Source organism: Caretta caretta, chromosome 4 (assembly GCF_965140235.1).
Source record: "Caretta caretta isolate rCarCar2 chromosome 4, rCarCar1.hap1, whole genome shotgun sequence".
NCBI lineage: Eukaryota > Metazoa > Chordata > Testudines > Cheloniidae > Caretta > Caretta caretta.
Window position 1 is genome coordinate 151,850,957 of NC_134209.1, and position 20,127 is coordinate 151,871,083.

The window sequence follows — 20,127 nt, forward strand, 5'->3', positions numbered from 1 at the left end:
ATGGGTTTGTACGGTTCCCCCACTCCATTCACTGAGCAGCACATCTACAAATGGAACTGAGAGCCCCAACCAAAGCCCATGGGATTCTTTGGGTCTGAGGGTGCTGGATCAGGCCCCAGGTGCACAGATTTCGGGACAGAAGATGGGGAAGGGCGCAGTTTCCTCAGCAGACTGGGACAGAGAAAGCAAAGAACAGATCTGAATGATAAGAAGTTCAATGGATGCAGCCCACTGTGTTGGCGGACAGTTGGGAATTTATTTCTTTGTGTTATCTCTGGCGCTCAGGCACCTCACACAATGGCACAGACTTACCTTTGACTGAGGTCCAACCACAACTGTAAACCTCGCATGCCCTGTGGAGCGTGGCGCATATCATTGCTTGTCACTATAGAGAGCTGTTGGAACAAATTTATTACAGCGATTGCACAATATCAGCTGGATGTTCTCTTTGCCATCAAACATGCAAGTGACTGGCTTCTCCTGACGTGTTCTACCGCTGCAGACCACGGACAGCGATAGAGTACAAAACATTTGTTTAAAAAGAAAAATCACATTTTAGTATTTAAGCTGCATGTTTTCCTTTTTCCTCCGACACTAGGAAAACCAGCAATGGATTTGAGAGAGGAGAGAACAGAAATCTACTTTCCTTTGCTCCCACAAAGTGGCTTGTTTTTTAAATCAGAGCCTCAATGTTACAAACAGGCAAAGAGCTATTTTATATATATCTATATATAGGTTAGGCATGACACTCAGAGAGGAAAGTTTTCCAGTGCACAAGGTGGGGGATAGACACACAGCTCCCACTGAAAGGCAGGGTGGGGACACTTGGAGTTAACCTCCCCAGTAGGGTATCAATCATGTCCCACCAGAAGCATGCCGGCACCCAGTGCATCCACTGAACGGACTCTTTGGGAAGCCACTTGGCCGTCTCAAAAGGTCAGGGCTGCTAACAGGCAGTGTCTTGTGGAACAGCCTAGCGGAGGATGGAAAATCTTGTGGGGCGCATGTGACCAGCAGGTGGTCCTGGCTCACAGCCCATATCCATCTGATAAAGGGCGGCGAGGGTGCCGGTGCATCCAGGTCAGAGGACAGCATCTGTACCAGGCCAGTCTGTTGGATCAATGGGAGCTGCAAGGAAACATTCAAAGGGCTTCTGATCCATTCACAAGAAACCCAGTGTTCTGGGACTAGGAGGAATCCCTAGCGAAATGCAGCTGCTTTAATTAGAGTCCCAGCAGTCTCAGAGCCTCACTCTGGGGTCACAGATCTCCCTGCCAAGGCAGAACTTGGGCCAGCTCCATCTGGCTTGCCGCTCCCAGAAGCAGCTGAATTATGCTGAGGGCTTGGCATGGGGGCAGCCTGCAGCCCTGCTATTGAGATCCCACAGATGACTTCTTTGCAAGGGTGTCACAGGCCAGAGGAGAGGTGATGGCTCTGACAGATACCATGTTTCCACATGAGAGTCACAAGCTGGGCTGCCCTTCAGAGCAGCGTCCCAAGAACAAATGTCAAATGCTGTAGGGTGATGTAGCATTCAAAAGGTATCATGGACCCACAGGATATGCCACCTGGATAAAATTACACTCGGCTCCTTCCTGGTGCTAATCTCCTTGGGTAGGTTACATCATCAAGGGAGCAACGCTAGAGTTAGGTTTGAGGCAGCCCTTTCCTTATTTGTTTTGCAGAGGCCCCAGCGTGCCAGGTGCTCCACAGATACATAATGCGAGACAGTCCCTGCCACAAAGAGCTTACAGTCTGAATGGACCAGACACGCACAATGTGGGAGGGGAAACTGAGGCACAGAGAGACCACCCCACCCCCCAAGAGCACACAGCCGGTCTGTGGCAGGGCTGGAAACAGAACCCAGGTCTCCCAGTCCAGTGCTCTACCCAATGGAGCTCCACAGCATTTCAGGCACCTATAATCTAAAACGGGATGAATTTAAGAATGGGGAAAAAATTAATGAACCGTCAAGTCTTGCAGGCGCTGAGACCTGGGAAGCTCTGACTGGTTCTCCCAGGGGGAAAAGGTGGAAACCCCACCGCCTGGGACAGTTGGAACTGGCCTCCAAGATAACAAGCAATCAAAAGTGCAGTGGGGAGCCTGGCTGAGAAACACAAAACCACCTCAGGCGAGCAGGGTTTTTTCCACCCTAGATCCCAGACCACGAAGCCTCATTAAGGGGGTCACACAGCAAGCCCTTCTATCTTGGTTCAGGGTGAATGCTGCCCAACTCCCTCCTCGGCCAGCCAGCTCGACAGCTTGTTCTGTGAATCTGACTCCGTGCATTGCTCTGTGGGCCCTCATGATACCACGCAGACTCCAACAGGATGCTCAGCTAGTCAGGGGCTTTTATGGTCCCTGTCACCTCAGTCTGAGCAGCCAAGTGTCCCAGAAGATTAGCCCCACAAGTGAGCACCGAGCTGGGAAAGAAATGGCTGATGAGAAAGTCCAGAGGAGCCTATGGTGCTAATTTGAGTGACTTAACGCATTACCCCTGGACAATTGGCCATCACAGGCTTTGACTGCAGGTGGTTTCAGTGTGCTCCCGTATTGAAATCGCTGAGGACACGGTAAAAGGCAGTTTCCAGCAGAGCCCATTGCCCCGATCTGGCCCCAGATGTCCTACTCAGCATGCATCAAGGGGAAATGCATCAAGGGGAAAGCCCAACGAAGCCCGGTGCAGCAGTCCTGGTGGTGAAGTGGGTCAGAGCCGGAGCAGACACTGTTTTTCTCACCTCTGTCGCTTTGACCCACTAACATTTGCTTTCTGATTTCTGCTCTCTCTTCTCTGGCTATGCCATTGGGGCAGGTCAATGAACGATGCCCCCCACAGCAGCCACAGCACCAAAAACCCCTCCGCCTCTCTCCTTGAGGGGTGCCTCCTGCTGGCAGTGAATTTATAAGCAATTTGTGACCCCACCAACTCATTTCACACAAACTAAGTGAGCCAGGGAATAACCCCCAGTCCCTGCTGACTGGATCTGAATTGGAGATTTACCAGCTAAGAGACTCCCTACGCCATTACTTGACTCCTGCACTGTGGGGATAAAGGAAAAACATGTACGCGGATCACCAGATGGGCTCACCTGGTGCGTCTAACCTCTGGCACAGAAATGCTATGGTGAGGAATGCTACACCCTGGAGTACTTGGTCAAGTGCTTTGAGATCCATGATACAGAAGGGCTATCGGTACAAAGAATTAGTAGGATCCCATGCAAGTATCTGGAAGTACATGGGTAGGAAACTATCCAGTACAGGCAGGGAGATGAATTGGATGATCCTAGGACAGTCTCTTCCAGCTCTGAGTGTTGAAATGCTTTGGTGTGTCAGAGAACCTGCCCATAAAGCTGCCAGAGTGGGGCGGAATTCGGCTCTGTCTCTCAGAGTCATTCAACCAGAAACAAGTGCAGGTGAGAAGAGGTTGGGACAAGAGGTGGGGCAGGAAAGGACACACCAAAGCAGAACAGGGGGGCAGCAGAATGTAACCCAGCTGGATTTACACAGCTAACCTGGTAGCTGGGACACTAAAGGGGGAAGAAAAGATAGAAGGAAACCTAAGCACCCTGCAACACAGGAGTGAGAACAAAAGGGGTGGGGGGGGTGTCCAGTTGACAAGAGATGAGGGGCTAGAGGGAGAGAGAAACAAACCAAGACAGACAGGATTAAGACTCCCAATCTAAGTTTCATTTAACAATACAGAGAGAAGATACAGGGGTAAAACCAGTGACATTGACACAGACTGGGGTGTGATCAGTGACAGAGGCAGCAACACACACAAATGTGCAAAACCACTCAAGTGCATGTGAGTCAGGGTCTGCACGCTCAGCTTCCCCAGGCCTGGCATTTTGCACGTGCAAATTGGGGGCCCAAGAAGGAGGTGAGAGTCTTGGGGGGCAGCACAAGCCCCTCGGCCCTATGTCAAAGGTGGGGTCCCAGCTGGAATCCCCAGTCCAGGGGACGATCAGGCCAACCTCACGGGCATGCTTTCATGGACAGATCACACAGATGGCCAGAATGGAGCCGAGAACAGATGCAAGTGACCTCCCACCCTCTCCATGGACCCAGGCCAGGTCTCCCCTGCTCAGCGGGTGCACAGCTGCTGCATGGGGAAGGGAGCTCAGCCTCCTCCCCCAGTTGTTAAAGGGGTAGCACAGGGCGAGGGAGGGGGCTGTGTTGTTGCACGGTCTCCCCTCCATCTGCCTGGGGAGCGTGAAAAGGTCATTGGCACAACAGGTCCCCTTGCCAGCAATTGCTACAGTGTGGCACGTACACACACACACACATACATAGAGCCAGAGAGCACGCAACCAAGCTTCTGCATGGTGTGGATGGAGCCCTGAACTTCACCTCTAGGGAGGGGCAGGACTGGACAGCTCCACGACCAACCCCGATCATTCAAGCAGTGCACCCCAAATGCAGAACCCACACAAGATGACCCCACAAAATCTGACGGGTCCGTGTAATGGGCTGGCAAGGTTCCTCCCACAAAATTAGCTGCTGTGGAATCTGCTAGGAAAGGGTTAAGTGGCTCAGAAGCAGATGGGAGAGGCTCTCTGGGGAGAGCAGATTGAGGGTGTGGGCTGAGCACTGAGGAGGGAGGAACCCTGGGAGGCAGCTTAGCCTGAGGCAAAGGTTTGAGCTGCTGATTGTTACCTTACTGGGGATGAATTTGGACTGTCACAGCTAAGAAAGGCAGAGAAGGGATGACTCACCAGGAATTTAAAATCACTTTGGGAAACTAGAAATTAATGCCATCTATATCAGCCCCAGAAAGTTTTAGGGGTGGGAGTGCTGGGTTGCAGGCATTCCAGTCCAGTCTTATCAGCTCCCAGCACATGCAGCAAGGCCCAAAACACGGTCAAAGTCCAGAACAGAAGAGAGAGATTTCACTGCAAAATAAATAGTCAAACCTCCTTGTACCTTCTGTTTACAGCCCCCTTCCCAATCCATCTCCCATCCCGGGGGCATCCATTACTGAGGAGACTGCTGTAAAGTAGCCACGGCACAAACTGTGACCTGCTTTTTACATTGTTAGAATCCAGTGGAAACACCGGGATTCTTTCTGCAGCTAATTAAAATCCAGGACAATCACCCCAAATGAAAGATGTTATAGCCAGGGTTAATGACCATGTCCCAGTTCATTCTGCAGCTGCAGAGGCAGAAAGAATCTAGAAACTGGAAACTAAATTCCCTGGGGCAGGGATTGTGTCTTACCATGTGCATGCCCAGCACCCTGCCCAAAGGAGCCCTAGTCCTGACAGGGGAGCTTTCAGCATCACCACAACAGAGATAACCAGTTATTACTCCACTAACAAATCTTATTCCCAGAACTGTGCAGATGCCATTAACAAGCTACGGAACTCATTGTTGCAGGACGCAAGCGGCAAACAGCTCAGGGTTAGATTGTGTCTTGGACATTGTACCCATGCAAGGGAAGTAGAGGGAGAAAGAACACCCCGCCCCCATACCCTTTATGGGAGACCTGGCTCTTGGGTCCAGGCATGGAAGAGTAAGTATTTACTCACTTCCTAAAGCAGATGGGCCAGGAGGAGACAGGAGCTCTCACTCACTGGCCAAAGTGGCTGAGCCAATCAGGGGAGTGAATGCGGGGTTACTAATTTACTTCTGGTATAGGACAGGAGCAAATAACTACCCATCTACTCACAAGCAGGGATGGAACAATGCAGAGGGGTGTCAGTGAGCCACCCTGCCTCCTTGGGCAGTGCGATTTACACCCCACCCTTTGCTCCAGATCTGTGCCCAAACTCACATCCTGTCCCTTAGTAAATTTCCAGAAGGCAAGGCCTCTGTGGTTAAAAAACCCAGCAGCTAAATGCACTAGCTGAAATGAGATCTTGTACTTACTGGACATTTATACACACGTGGGAGGAAAACAAGATCTGTTTGGAAACAGTCCAGCCACTGTCACATATCCCATCACATCGGTGCAGAGAACAGAAACGCTGCCAGGGGAGCCCCAAACGCTGCAGTAACCCAGCAGCAGGGCCCGGCAGAGGTGGAGGTTTCAGGCAGGCAGCCACACATCCAAGGAGATAACCCCTCCCCTCTTTAACCCCCAGACTGATTGTCTATCCCGGTGACATTCGGAGGGAGACGGAGGGATATTCGGTGCCACATGCAGAACTATTCTATGGCTAGCTAAAGCAGATCGTTTGACTGGCACCAATTGGCACTGGGTTTGCTTTCTAGAGACAGAAAGCAGCGTTCTGCATTGGAAAGTGTATGAAATCTAGCACCACTTCGCTCCGCCAGAGCTGGCAGTCTTTGGCACCCACCATGCATCCGCTTCAGGATTAAGCCAACATGGCTATTAGAGATCAGGACGAGACCTAACGCAAGAGGCCGATTATCCCACAGCTGCTGCTGCTGGGTTCTTGCACCCTCCTCGGCAGCATCTGGTGCTGGTCGCTGTCCGAGATACTGGGCTAGATGGACCTTTGCCAGACTGGAGCAGACCTGTTTCCAGGTTCCTGCAAATCAGCTTCTTCCTCAAAAACCTGCCAAGTTCCTCCCAGAATATCCCTTATGTAGGGGGTAAGCTCTCTCCCTCCCTCCCAAAAAAGAAATCCGTAAAGCCACCACCTTATCCTCCCTGCAAAAATCCCTCCTTAAGATTCACCTCTGCCGTGCTGAGGAACAAACCCCGCCAATTGGCCACACTATGCAGGCCATGAGCTGTGGTTACTGGTTACTGTGCAGTTTGTTGAACTGTTGTCTTGTCTTCCACCCTCTCTTTGTATCATCCCCCTGCTGCAGGTAGTCATAATGCAAGACTGAGCTCTTTGGTGCAAGAGTTGTCCTTTCCCTCCATGGCTGTGCAGCTGGGGCCCCTGACTGCAGCCTCTAGGGGCTAACAGAATGCAGACTAATTAATAATAGTCACCATAGTTTTCAGCCTCCTCCTGATTTGTAGTGGCAAAGAGAAAGCAGTGCGTAAAGTCTCACAGGCACCAACAGAATGAGTTTCCTGATCACCACTTGTGGAATGAGATTAGAAGGTTAAAATCAGCAATGGAATTGGAGGAGAAATGCCTTTTCTACAGGCAGAAACACACTCCCACATCAGGTGACTGACACAAGAGACTCAAGGACACTCACTATTATTGCACGTTGATGTGTGGGCAGCGTGCAATAAGTCAGCACACAGGGAGGAGCGCCTACTGCTTACCGTGACTCAGCGCACAGAGCAACATGCTGTCATTGTTTGGAAGAACTTGATACTTACGAAGGACACCCACAAAAGATTGTGTTTGTCTTGTGCATATGGCCCAACCCTCCAGAATTTTTGTTGCAGTTGGGAACAAATTAATGCTAGAATCAGGCTTCACTTCAAAGAGACAATGTGCGTCAACCCACAATGGCAGATACTTGCATAGGTTCAACACAATGGGCTTCATCTGCTAATGATACAGAACACGGGTGACATCTAGTTATCGGGCTACAGTGAGTTCCAAATATCTTCTCTCACCACGTTAAAAGTATTTTTAGTTCAAAACAACAAAAGGGACAGGAGGGTGAAGAGGGTCAGATTCTGATCTCAGTGTAAATCTGCCCACATTGGGACTTGCTCCAAAGTTACACCTGGGCCCCCAAGATCAGAACTGGCCCAAAAATCTTGAAAACAGAATGTATTCCTTTCGTGGTAAGAACACAGATAACCCTGTGTAGTGTTTTCTTATTCAATTGTGTTCCTCAAATACTATAAACCCCAAACAAGCATAACACACTAACCAAGTGTGTCATGTCCCCTTCTAGTGGCTAGTCCAATAGAGGATAACTACCGACTGTTTCTGTCAGCTGATAGAGTTACTCCTTTAGTTCAACTGATGGGGCGACCAGAATTACACACAGCATTCAAGGTGTAAGAGTACCATGGACTTATATCGAGGCATTATGATATTTTCTATCTTATTACCTATCCCTTTCCCAACAATGCCAACAGTCTGTTCACCTTTTTGACTGCCGCTGAACTTTGAGCAGATGTTTCCAGAGAACTATGACTCCACAATGACTCCAAGGTCTTTCTGGAGTGGCAACAGCTAATTTAGACCCCACCATTTTGTATGTATAGTAGGGATTATTTTTTTTCCAGTGTGCATTACTTTACATTTATCAACATTGAATTTCATCTGCCATTTTGTTTCACGGTCACCTAGTTTTGCCAGATCCCTGTGTAACTCTTTGCCATCAGCTTTGGACTTAATGGTCTTGAGTAATTTTGTATCATCTGTAAATTTTGCCACCTTACTGTTTACCCCCTTTTCCAGATCGTTTATGAATATGTTGAATAGGACTGGTCCCAGAACAGACCCCTGGGAGACACCACTATTTACCTCCCTCCATTCTGAAAACTGACCATTTATTCCTACCCTTTGGTTTTCTTTCAACCACTTACCGATCCATGAGAGAACCTTCCCTCTTCTCCCAGGCCTGCTTACTTTGCTTAAGAGCCTTTGGTGAGGGATCTAGGCAAAAGCTTTCTGTAATCCAAGTACTCTAGATCACCCTTGTCCACATGTTGGTCGACACCGTCGAAGGAATTCTACCACTCGTCCTGGTTTCCGTAGCTGCTGCTAGGCTCTGGCCACCTGAAGAAGCTGCTGCCCAGCTGGGAGGATGAAATCGTCCACTGGCTGGCTGAGCACGTGCCCTCCCCTAACGCCTTCCTACATATGGCACGTCACATGCTGATATCCCGTCATTCTACGAAGTCATTGTGCTGCCCCACCCCCTTCCTCTCAAGCCCTCGAGTCAGCCCACACCGAGAGTCCTCACCTAGAGTCCAAGCCACAGTGAAGGAGAGGGAGGGCAGATGCTTTTTTCTCTTCCACCCCACACGTACACGCCTCTGGCACCCCAATACCCGCCCAATCAGGAGCAACTAACCGTCACCAGGAATGCTGGGGGCATTAAGAAAAGAAAGGAGTTCAGGGCACCTGCGGATCACAGGGTCTATACAAATAAAACTACCTTCAAGTAAACACATTTGCCCTTCTGAACTTCAGTAGGCAGGTGCCGGAGGGGCAGGTCTTACCTTCAGCCACTGGTGTGATACTGATGACTTTAAGGTTAAGGTTTGGAAGCGGAATGGCACAGACGTCCTTCCCCAGCCTTTGAATGGGAGGCAGAAGAAACGTGATTTCGTATTTGTGCAGTATCTTCAGAAACCCTACCTGGAAGGGGGGAAAGACACGCAGGTTGCAGGGTCACCTTTGCCATCGCACTGAACACTTTGCAGCAACAACACCGACCACAGAATTAAAATAACAAGGTGCCAGCGAGACAGGAACTGAATCCACAGGAACCAAAGCCTAGTTTGAGGGGCAGGCTGGTCATTGTAGTTCTTTGTGTTACCGTAGTCAACTGAGATCAGGGCCTCCTTGCACCAGGCACTGTACAAACACCTAGTGAGAGACAGTCCCAGCCCTGGAGAGTTTATAAATCTAGAGGAGAAGGGAAGGATTATTACTACCATCACACAGAGGGGAAACTGAAGCACACAGTCTCATGGAGCAGAGTAGGAAATAGAAGTCAGATCTCCATACACCCAGTCCAGTGCCTTAACCATGACACCACCCGAAATAAATGGTTAGAAGGAGGAACTGGGGAGCCAGAAGCTCTGAGTTTTCATCCCGATTCTTCCACCAACTCAGTGTGGCCTTTGTTGCTCCATGCCTCGGTTTCCCCATCTGGAAACTGGAGATGGACGGCTTCACAAATGTGGGCGCAATGCTTTGAGGGTGTCTGACGAACGGCACTGTACAAGGGCAAAGCTTCGCTCGGGGTTTGGGTTGGAGGCCAAAGAAAGAGAATGAGCATAGGGCACGTGCTTCTCTTTCGTATCCCAGATCGTTGCCGACGGGCCACAAAGAAGAGGCAGCTCTCATTGCTGCTCACCAGGTAGAGAGTCTACTGGGGGTGCAGGGAAAGTCCCCAGGCTGATCTGCTGCTGGGGTGGGTTCCTCAGATATCAGAATAATCTTCTACTGATGTTCCCTGGCTGGGGTGGGGGCGTTGCATGGCACAGCTGGGAGAGGGAAGGGGGAGGGGTGTGATACAGCAAGGTGCAGGAGACCTGGAGGACATGAAAACCATGGTTCCACTACTAGGCAAGTCACAGCAGCAAGGCCCTGATCCAACCCCCTCTGCCCTAAGCACCCTAAGTCAGTGATGGCACCTAAAGCAGGGAAGGAGGGCAGAGCTGATCAAAAAGTTTTTTTTTGTTTGATAAAATGGAATTTTTCATGAAAAAAATTCTGGTCCAGTCAAAAAAAAGTTTCATGTTTTTGCCAAAAAACCCTAAAAAACACAAAGTGTTTTGGATTTGCACAACCAAAAATAAAAATTTTTCTATTTTAAACTGTAAATTTTGGGTTGTTGTTTTTGGTGTTAAAAAACCAAGAACAGAAATCAATTGGTTCTTTCTTAAATAAAAAAAAATATTTTTTTAAATAGGGTTTTTTATTTAAATGAAATACTGGTTAATTTTAAAAAAAATAAATTTATTTAAAATTAAATTTGAAATTCAAAACCTATGTTAACGCCTAAACTTATAATAATCTATCATTTAATTTAAACACACACAAAAAATATTCATCAGTACGTTTGCTGCCAAGTGTTAAGAAAGTCAAACCACTGAACTGGTGGAAGTCACTGGCTAAGACCCAGAACCACAGTTTGCTGAAGTGCTAAACAAGCTTTTGAAAGTCTCTTCTGGGGGTACAGAAAAAATATTTTCTTCACTTCAGCTTGTTCACCCAGTTTAGTTCAATGATTAGTTCATACAAAGTTAAGAAACCAGTTCGAAGTTGAAAAAGCAGAAAAGTTTGTTTTCCCCTTCCAATCTATGAACCAAAAACAAGGTTTCAGAGGATGAGATCTACTAGTTCTAAAATCATGAAGGACATAACTGAAAACAATCAATTCAATATACTACTCCTACAGATAATACTTCCTATGTTTAATAAATCAATTTATTTTAAATGCAAACCATGTTTTGATAATTTTTTTTTTGCTTATGGTACCAGCTCATTTAAGGTAATTTAATTTAAAAAAATTAAATGCTGTTTTTGTGCATTTTAAATTCAATTTGAATGTCAATCCAAATAGAGCCTGAACCAATCACAATCAAATTAATCATCTAGTAAATAAGAATGGCATCACTCACCATTTCCTAACAGAATAAAATATTAAAAATTAACAATCTGAATAAATGTAAGTCAAGCTAAATAACTGCTTATATAAGCAATACATATAGTGTCGCCTCCTGGTTAGCAAAAGGAAACACCAATTTTAGTGTAAAGGTTCCATTTAGTTGCAAATCAACATGTTTTAATGGCTACCAACCAATGAAAAAAATCAACCTTTCTTTAGGAAAATAACAGAAAAGGAAAAACATAGAAGCATAGGGTTAGAAGGGACCGCAAGTGTCATCTAATCAAATCCCCTGCCAAGATGCAGGATTTGTTGTATCTGACCCGTCCCAGACAGACGGCTCCAGCCTCCTTTTGAAAACCTCCAGTGAAGGACTTCCACAACTTCCATAGGCATCTGTTCCATTGTCCTACTGCTCTTACAGTTGGGAAGTTTGTCCTGAGATTTAATGTCAATCTGCTATGCTGTAGTTTGAACCCATTGCCTCTCGTTCTGCCATCTGTGGCAAAAGAGAACAACTTTTCTCCATCATTTTTATGGTAGCCTTTCACTTGTTTAAAGACCGCTGTCACGTCCCCCCTTAATCCCCTCTTTTCCAAACTAAACATACCCAGTTCCTTCAGCCTTTGCACATATGGCTTGCGGTGCATTCCATCCCTTTGATCATCTTTGTCACTCACCTCTGGATTCTTTCCAGTTTCTCTACATCCTTTCTATACATTGGTGACCAAAATTGGACACAGTGCTCCAGCTGAGGCCTACCCAGCGCTGAATAGAGCAGTACTGTCACCTCCTGTGACTTGCATGTTATGCCTCTGTTAATGCAACCTAAAATTGCATTTGCTTTTTCTGCAACACCATCGCATTGCTGACTCATGTAGGGGTTGGGATCCACCACAACTCCCAGATCCTTCTCAGCCGTGCTGCTGCCAAGCCAGTTATCCCCCATTCTGTATTTGTGCATTTCGTTTTTCTTCCCTAGGTGTAGCACCTTAGATTTGTCTTTGTTGAATTTCACTTTGTCTGTAGCTCAGTTCTCCAATTTATCAAGAGCCCTCTGAATTAAAATGATTAAAATAGTTTCCTGCTTGCCAATTAAAATCAGCAATTAAAAATCAATCCACTCTGCCAAAAAAACAAGATAGGGGTTTGATGAAACCTTGAAACACTAAAGAAAAGCTTTTGACAACAATGATAAAAAATTGCTTTTGTCACACTACCAACAAATAGTTTCCCAACCAGCTTGGGAGGGGGGAGTAATGGGGGGGAGAGACAGGGTGTCAAGGGACATAAGAGGCACCTGCTTATACCAAACACTCCACATCCAGATCAGCCACACACACATTAAGAAGCAGTGATTGCTGTACCCTGTCAGGAGCTGGCTGGGCAGGATCCCCTGGGAAGTTAATATGAGGGGGAAAGGAGTCCAGGAGAGCTGGATGTATTTTAAAGAAGCCTTATTGAGGGCGCAGGAACAAACCATCCCAATGTGCAGAAAGAATAGTAAATATGGCAAGCGACCAGCTTGGCTTAACAGAGAAATCTTCCGTGAGCTTAAACACAAAAAGGAAGCTTACCAGAAGTGGAAAGGTGGACAGATGACCAGGGAGGAGTATAAAGGTATTGCTTGAGCATGCAGGGATGTAATCAGGAAGGCCAAGGCACAATAGGAGTTGCAGCTAGCAAGGGATGTGAAGGGGAACAAGAAGGATTTCTACAGGTATGTTAGCAACAAGAAGGTGGTCAGGGAAAGTGCGGGCCCCTTACTGAATGGGGGAGGCAACCTAGTGACAGAGGATGTGGAAAAAGCTGAAATACTCAATGCTTTTTTTGCCTCAGTCTTCACAGACAAGGTCAGCTCCCAGACTGCTGCACTGGGCAACACAGTATGGGGAGGAGGTGAGCAGCCCTCAGTGGTGAAAGAACAGGTTAGGGACTATTTGGAAAAGCTGGACGTTCACAAGTCCATGGGGACGGATGCACTGCATCCGAGGGTGCTGAGGGAGTTGGCGGATGTGATTGCAGAGCCACAGGCCATTATCTTTGAAAACTTATGGCAATCGGGGGAAGTCCCAGACGACTGGAAAAAGGTAAATATAGTGCATCTGAAGAAGTGTTTTTTACCCACGAAAGCTTATTCCCAAATAAATCTGTTAGTCATTAAGGTGCCACCGGACTCCTTGTTGTTTTTGTGGATACAGACTAACACAGTTACCCCCTGATACTTGATCTGTACCCTTGTTTTTCAGATGCGGAAACCGAGGCATGGAGCAGATAAGCAATTTCTCCCAGCCAATCCACAGCAGAGCCAGGAATAGAAACCAGGGCCTTGGTCTCAGTCCCAGGCCCCAATCACCAGACCATGCTGCCCCTGAAGTTTTCCAACCCCAACTTTTCAGCCCTGAAAGCCTTAAAGTGAAATAGATTACAAAGATATTAACAGTACATCAGAACCTCAAGGCCCCAACCGAGATAGCACCCCACTGTGCTACACACATACAGCAGCAAGAGACAGTCCCTGCCCCAAAGATCTTACCACCTAAACAGACAAAGCGGACAAAGGAAGGATTCTTATCTACAGAGATGGGGAGCTGAGGTGCAGAGACGAAGGCCTTGTCTACACTAGAAAAATGTTGTGGCTATGCCAGCAAACCCTGCAAGCGGAGCTGCAGTGCACACCAGCAGAAGAGCACTTTTGCCAGTGAATCTCATGCTGCTGAAATAAGCTACATTGGTAAAAGCACCTTTGTGCCAGCATAACTGCGTTTACAGTAGGGCTTTCACCAGTATGGTAATGTCATAAGAAATAAATATATGTAACTATCACACCTGTAACTGACATTGGGAACATATGGAAAGGATCTCCAGCCCCCTACTGTTACAGGCAACCCCCTTATATTCTCCCGTGCATGGAGTTATGATTGCTGTTACTAGACTGGCAGATGTTTTAAGCATAGACCTGCGCTAAGAGACCAGCCCAAAGTCACACAGGGTGAAGTCTATTTCCTGGGCCCTAGCCCCACAGAGAGAAGTGCAGCATAGTCCCCAGTGAGTTCAGGTGTCTAAAAGGCCTATCAGTCCTCTCTGCTCCATGTGGTTAAGTTGACAGCATCAACAGTGTTGAATCAACACATTTGTCTGATATTTCAATATACACATTCCTGTTGCTCTAATTAAAAACCAACACACAAAAAAGCATTTAACTAGTTTGCTTTTCCATTAGGACCAAGGCAGCGATAATCCTATTCCCAGTGGGCCCATGCCCATGCCACTAACGACAGTGAGCGATTGTCCAATAACGTCAATGAAGACAAGGATCGGGCCCAGCGCTTTGAGACCCACCCCCCTCAGCAGGTCTCAGAGCCCGGGGGCTAGCCCAAGTGGGAACATCTACACTGCTATTCTTTGCCCTGTAGCATGAGCCCAAAGCCTTCTCCAATAACTTATTATCCACTTTGCAACAGGGGAATAAATTATAAATGTAGCGTGAAGTCATTCTGACCCCAGTCTGAGCAGTTGGGTTTGAAAGCTACATATAAAATCATCTTCTTTTTCCTTTACGCCGCTTTTCCACACTATAGGAATCCAGCTGAGTTCTCTTTTGGACTAGAAAATGCCAGAGAACTTTGGGCCAGATCATCAGGTAGCGTAAATCAATGGACTTCAACGGAGCCACACTGATTTACACCACCTGAGGGTCAGGTCCTTTAAGCGTGACTGCATCTAACATAGAAAGCAGCAGATTGCAGCCGATATGAAATGTTTGGCACTCTCTTTCCTGAGGTGCAAACACAGAATTGTCTAGAAGCTAATCCGCTCTGTGGAAGCAGGGATTTAGTACAATGTTTCCAAGGAGAAAAAAATAAAGGTTAGAAAGACAAGTGGAAATAAACAACTCTCAGTCAGTCACTGAAATTTCACATTCCTTGATTCCCACCCTAACAAGCACAGGAACTGCAGGCTCTTTTCCCATTTCTAACACAATGGGCAGGGAGGGTTAACAAACATAAAACCAGCCACACTGGGTCAGACCAAGGGTCCATGTAGCTCAGAGTCCTGTGTTCCAGCAGTGGCCAGTGCAGATGCGTCAGAGGAAATGAACAGAACAGGGCAATTAGCAAGTGGTCCCTCTGTCATCCGGTCCCAGCTTCTGGCAGTCAAAGACACCCAGAGCATGGGGTTGCATCCCTGACCATCTTGGCTAATAGCCATTGATGGATCCATCCTCCAGGGACTTATCTAATTCTTTTTTTAACCCAGTTATACTTTTGGCCTTCACAACATCCCCTAGCAATGAGTTCCACAGGTTGACTGTGCACCGTGTGGAGCGGCGGCGAACCAGCTGAGCAGCGGGGGACAGCAGAGCAGCACACAGCAGGAGTTTGCCTGGGATTGGTGAGTATCTGAGTGCGTGTTTGCTGAGTAAGTATCCGAGCGTGTGTTTGCTGGGAGGGCAGTGTGAGAGCCTGAGCGAGTGTCTGATTGGCTGGTAGCCTGCAGGGGGCGGGCAGTGGGGCTGTCTGTTTGTTTCAGGGGAGCCTGGCTGTTTAAAAATAGCCAGAGCTTCCGGAACCAGCTGAGCAGCGGGGGACAGCAGAGCAGCACACAGCAGGAGTTTGCCTGGGAGTTCGCCTGGAGTGAGCCCAGTGAGGCTTACATCTTGCCAACTTCTCTGAGGAAGCTCATAGTAAGAAGGTGGTATTGAAGGGAGGGGTTCAGCTATTGTGACCTGCACTGGATGTGCCATGTTTGTCTTTCTTCCACAGGACAGAAGCGACTTTGTGTGTACGAAGTGCAAGCTGGTCTCCATACTGGAAGAGAAGATTGAAGGTCTGGAGCAACAGATAACGACCCTGCGTTGCATACGAGAAACGGAGGATTTTCTGGACAAAAGTCAGGATATGCTTCTACGGGCACAAAGCTCTACAGATTTAGAGCAGGTTGCACAGCGGAGCCAAGAGGCCAGTGAAGAAGCTTGGCAACATGTGACCTCCAGAAGAAGGGGGAATGTCCGGGTTCCAGCAACGCGGAACACAGGTAACGAACCGCTTTCATGTTCTCTCCACAGGTACCGTTGCGGAGAGTGGACCAGATGATATGTCTGGGGGGAGAAAGCAGAAGGAGACTCCGCTGGTTGGAAGGCATGAGATGCGATGTCCTGAGATAGGGGGTTCCACGACCACCACTCCCAAGAGAAGGAGGCGGGTGGTGGTGGTCGGGGACTCTCTACTCTGGGGGACTGAGTCATCTATCTGCCACCCTGACCGGGAAAACCGAGAAGTCTGCTGCTTGCCGGGGGCTAAGATTCGCGATGTGACGGAGAGACTGCCGAGACTCATCAAGCCCTCAGATCGCTACCCCTTCCTGCTTCTCCACGTGGGCACCAATGATACTGCCAAGAATGACCTTGAGCGGATCACTGCGGACTACGTGGCTCTGGGAAGAAGGGTAAAGGAGTTTGAGGCGCAGGTGGTCTTCTCGTCCATCCTCCCCGTGGAAGGAAAAGGCCTGGATAGGGACCGTCGAATAGTGGAAGTCAACGAATGGCTACGCAGGTGGTGTCGGAGAGAAGGCTTTGGATTCTTTGACCATGGGATGGTCTTCCACGAAGGAGGAGTGCTGGGCAGAGACGGGCTCCATCTTACAAAGAGAGGGAAGAGCATCTTTGCCAGCAGGCTGACTAACCTAGTAAGGAGGGCTTTAAACTAGGTTCACTGGGGGAAGGAGACCAAAGCCCTGAGGTAAGTGGGAAAGCGGGATACCGGGAGGAAGCACAGGCAGGAATGTCTGTGAGGGGAGGGCTCCTGCCTCATACTGAGAATGAGGGGCGATCAGCAGGTTATCTCAAGTGCTTATATATGAATGCACAAAGCCTTGGAAACAAGCAGGGAGAACTGGAGGTCCTGGTGATGTCAAGGAATTATGACGTGATTGGAATAACAGAGACTTGGTGGGATAACTCACATGACTGGAGTACTGTCATGGATGGTTATAAACTGTTCAGGAAGGATAGGCAGGGCAGAAAAGGTGGGGGAGTAGCACTGTATGTAAGGGAGCAGTATGACTGCTCAGAGCTCCGGTACGATACTGCAGAAAAACCTGAGTGTCTCTGGATTAAGTTTAGAAGTGTGAGCAACAGGAGTGATGTAGTGGTGGGAGTCTGCTTTAGACCACCGGACCAGGGGGATGAGGTGGATGAGGCTTTCTTCCAGCAGCTCGCGGAAGCTACTAGATCGCATGCCCTGGTTCTCATGGGTGACTTTAATTTTCCTGATATCTGCTGGGAGAGCAATACAGCGGTGCATAGACAATCCAGGAAGTTTTTGGAAAGCGTAGGGGACAATTTCCTGGTGCAAGTGCTAGAGGAGCCAACTAGGGGGGGAGCTTTTCTTGACCTGCTGCTCACAAACCGGGAAGAATGAGTAGGGGAAGCAAAAGTGGATGGGAATCTGGGAGGCAGTGACCATGAGTTGGTTGAGTTCAGGATCCTGACACAGGGAAGAAAGGAAAGCAGCAGGATACGGACCCTGGACTTCAGGAAAGCAGACTTCGACTCCCTCAGGGAACGGATGGCCAGGATCCCCTGGGGGACTAACATGAAGGGGAAAGGAGTCCAGGAGAGCTGGCTGTATTTCAAGGAATCCCTGTTGAGGTTACAGGGACAAACCATCCCGATGTGTCGAAAGAATAGTAAATATGGCAGGCGACCAGCTTGGCTTAACGGTGAAATCCTAGCAGATCTTAAGCATAAAAAAGAAGCTTACAAGAAGTGGAAGCTTGGACATATGACCAGGGAAGAGTATAAAAATATTGCTCGGGCATGTAGGAATGAAATTAGGAGGGCCAAATCGCACCTGGAGCTGCAGCTAGCGAGAGATGTTAAGAGTAACAAGAAGGGTTTCTTCAGGTATGTTGGCAACAAGAAGAAAGTCAAGGAAAGTGTGGGCCCCTTAATGAATGAGGGAGGCAACCTAGTGACGGAGGATGTGGAAAAAGCTAATGTACTCAATGCTTTTTTTGCCTCTGTCTTCACTAACAAGGTCAGCTCCCAGACTGCTGTGCTGGGCATCACAAAATGGGGAATAGATGGCCAGCCCTCTGTGGAGAAAGAGGTGGTTAGGGACTATTTAGAAAAACTGGACGTGCACAAGTCCATGGGGCCGGATGAGTTGCATCCGAGAGTGCTGAAGGAACTGGCGGCTGTGATTGCAGAGCCATTGGCCATTATCTTTGAAAGCTCGTGGCGAACTGGGGAAGTCCCGGATGACCGGAAAAAGGCTAATGTAGTGCCAATCTTTAAAAAAGGGAAGGAGGAGGATCCTGGGAACTACAGGCCAGTAAGCCTCACTTCAGTCCCCGGAAAAATCATGGAGATTTTCAGGTCCTCAAAGAATCAATCCTGAAGCACTTGCATGAGAGGAAAGTGATCAGAAACAGTCAGCATGGATTCACCAAGGGAAGGTCATGCCTGATTAATCTAATCGCCTTCTATGATGAGATTACTGGTTCTGTGGATGAAGGGAAAGCAGTGGATGTATTGTTTCTTGACTTTAGCAAAGCTTTTGACACGGTCTCCCACAGTATTCTTGTCAGCAAGTTAAGGAAGTATGGGCTGGATGAATGCACTATAAGGTGGGTAGAAAGTTGGCTAGATTGTCGAGCTCAACGGGTAGTGATCAATGGCTCCATGTCTAGTTGGCAGCCGGTGTCAAGTGGAGTGCCCCAGGGGTCGGTCCTGGGGCCAGTTTTGTTCAATATCTTCATAAATGATCTGGAGGCTGGTGTGGATTGCACTCTCAGCAAATTTGCGGATGATACTAAACTGAGAGGAGTGGTAGATACGCTGGAGGGCAGGGATAGGATACAGAGGGACCTAGACAAATTGGAGGATTGGGCCAAAAGAAATCTGATGAGGTTCAGTAAGGATAAGTGCAGGGTCCTGCACTTAGGACGGAAGAGCCCAATGCACAGCTACAGACTAGGGACCGAATGGCTAGGCAGCAGTTCTGCGGAAAAAGACCTAGGGGTGACAGTGGACGAGAAGCTGGATATGAGCCAGCAGTGTGCCCTTGTTGCCAAGAAGGCCAATGGCATTTTGGGATGTATAAGTAGGGGCATAGCGAGCAGATCGAGGAACGTGATCGTCCCCCTCTATTCGACATTGGTGAGGCCTCATCTGGAGTACTGTGTCCAGTTTTGGGCCCCACACTACAAGAAGGATGTGGATAAATTGGAGAGAGTCCAGCGAAGGGCAACAAAAATGATTAGGGGTCTGGAACACATGAGTTATGAGGAGAGGCTGAGGGAACTGGGATTGTTTAGTCTGCAGAAGAGAAGAATGAGGGGGGATTTGATAGCTGCTTTCAACTACCTGAGAGGTAGTTCCAGGGAGGATGGTTCTAGACTATTCTCAGTGGTGGAAGAGGACAGGACAAGGAGTAATGGTCTCAAGTTGCAGTGGGGGAGGTTTAGGTTGGATATTAGGAAAATCTTTTCCACTAGGAGGGTGGTGAAACACTGGAATGCGTTGCCTAGGAAGGTGGTGGAATCTCCTTCCTTAGAAGTTTTTAAGGTCAGGCTTGACAAAGCCCTGGCTGGGATGATTTAATTGGGTATGGGTCCTGCTTTTGAGCAGGGGGTTGGACTAGATGACCTCCTGAGGTCCCTTCCAACCCTGATATTCTATGATTCTAAGTCGTGCCTTATGTTTGTTTTAAACATGCAGCCTATTAATTTCATCAGGTGACCCCGGATTCTTGTGTTATGTGAAGGGGTAAATAACACTTCCCTATTCAGTTTCTCCACACCAGTCACGACTTTATAGACCTCAATCATATCCCCCCTTAGTCATCTCTTTTATAAGATGAACAGTCCCTGCCTTTATAATCTCTTCCCATACCGAAGCTGTTCCATACCCCTGATAATTTTTGTTGCCCTTCTCTATACCTT

At 48.1% G+C, this 20,127-nt stretch overlaps 1 protein-coding gene across 6 annotated transcripts in view; it reads right to left on the minus strand.

Annotated features, from left to right (window-relative positions):
* ADISSP (adipose secreted signaling protein) overlaps positions 1-20,127 on the minus strand; it is a 163,619-nt gene that overhangs the window by 41,717 nt on the left and 101,775 nt on the right. For all 6 annotated transcript variants that reach the window (XR_012668253.1, XR_012668252.1, XM_075128176.1 and 3 more), the window contains exon 4: positions 9,059-9,197. Coding sequence is in view for 4 of the 6 variants with exons in the window: in XM_075128176.1 (XP_074984277.1) it covers positions 9,059-9,197 (139 nt within the window). In the remaining 2 variants the exon portion in view is untranslated. The remainder of the gene's footprint in view (positions 1-9,058; positions 9,198-20,127) is intronic.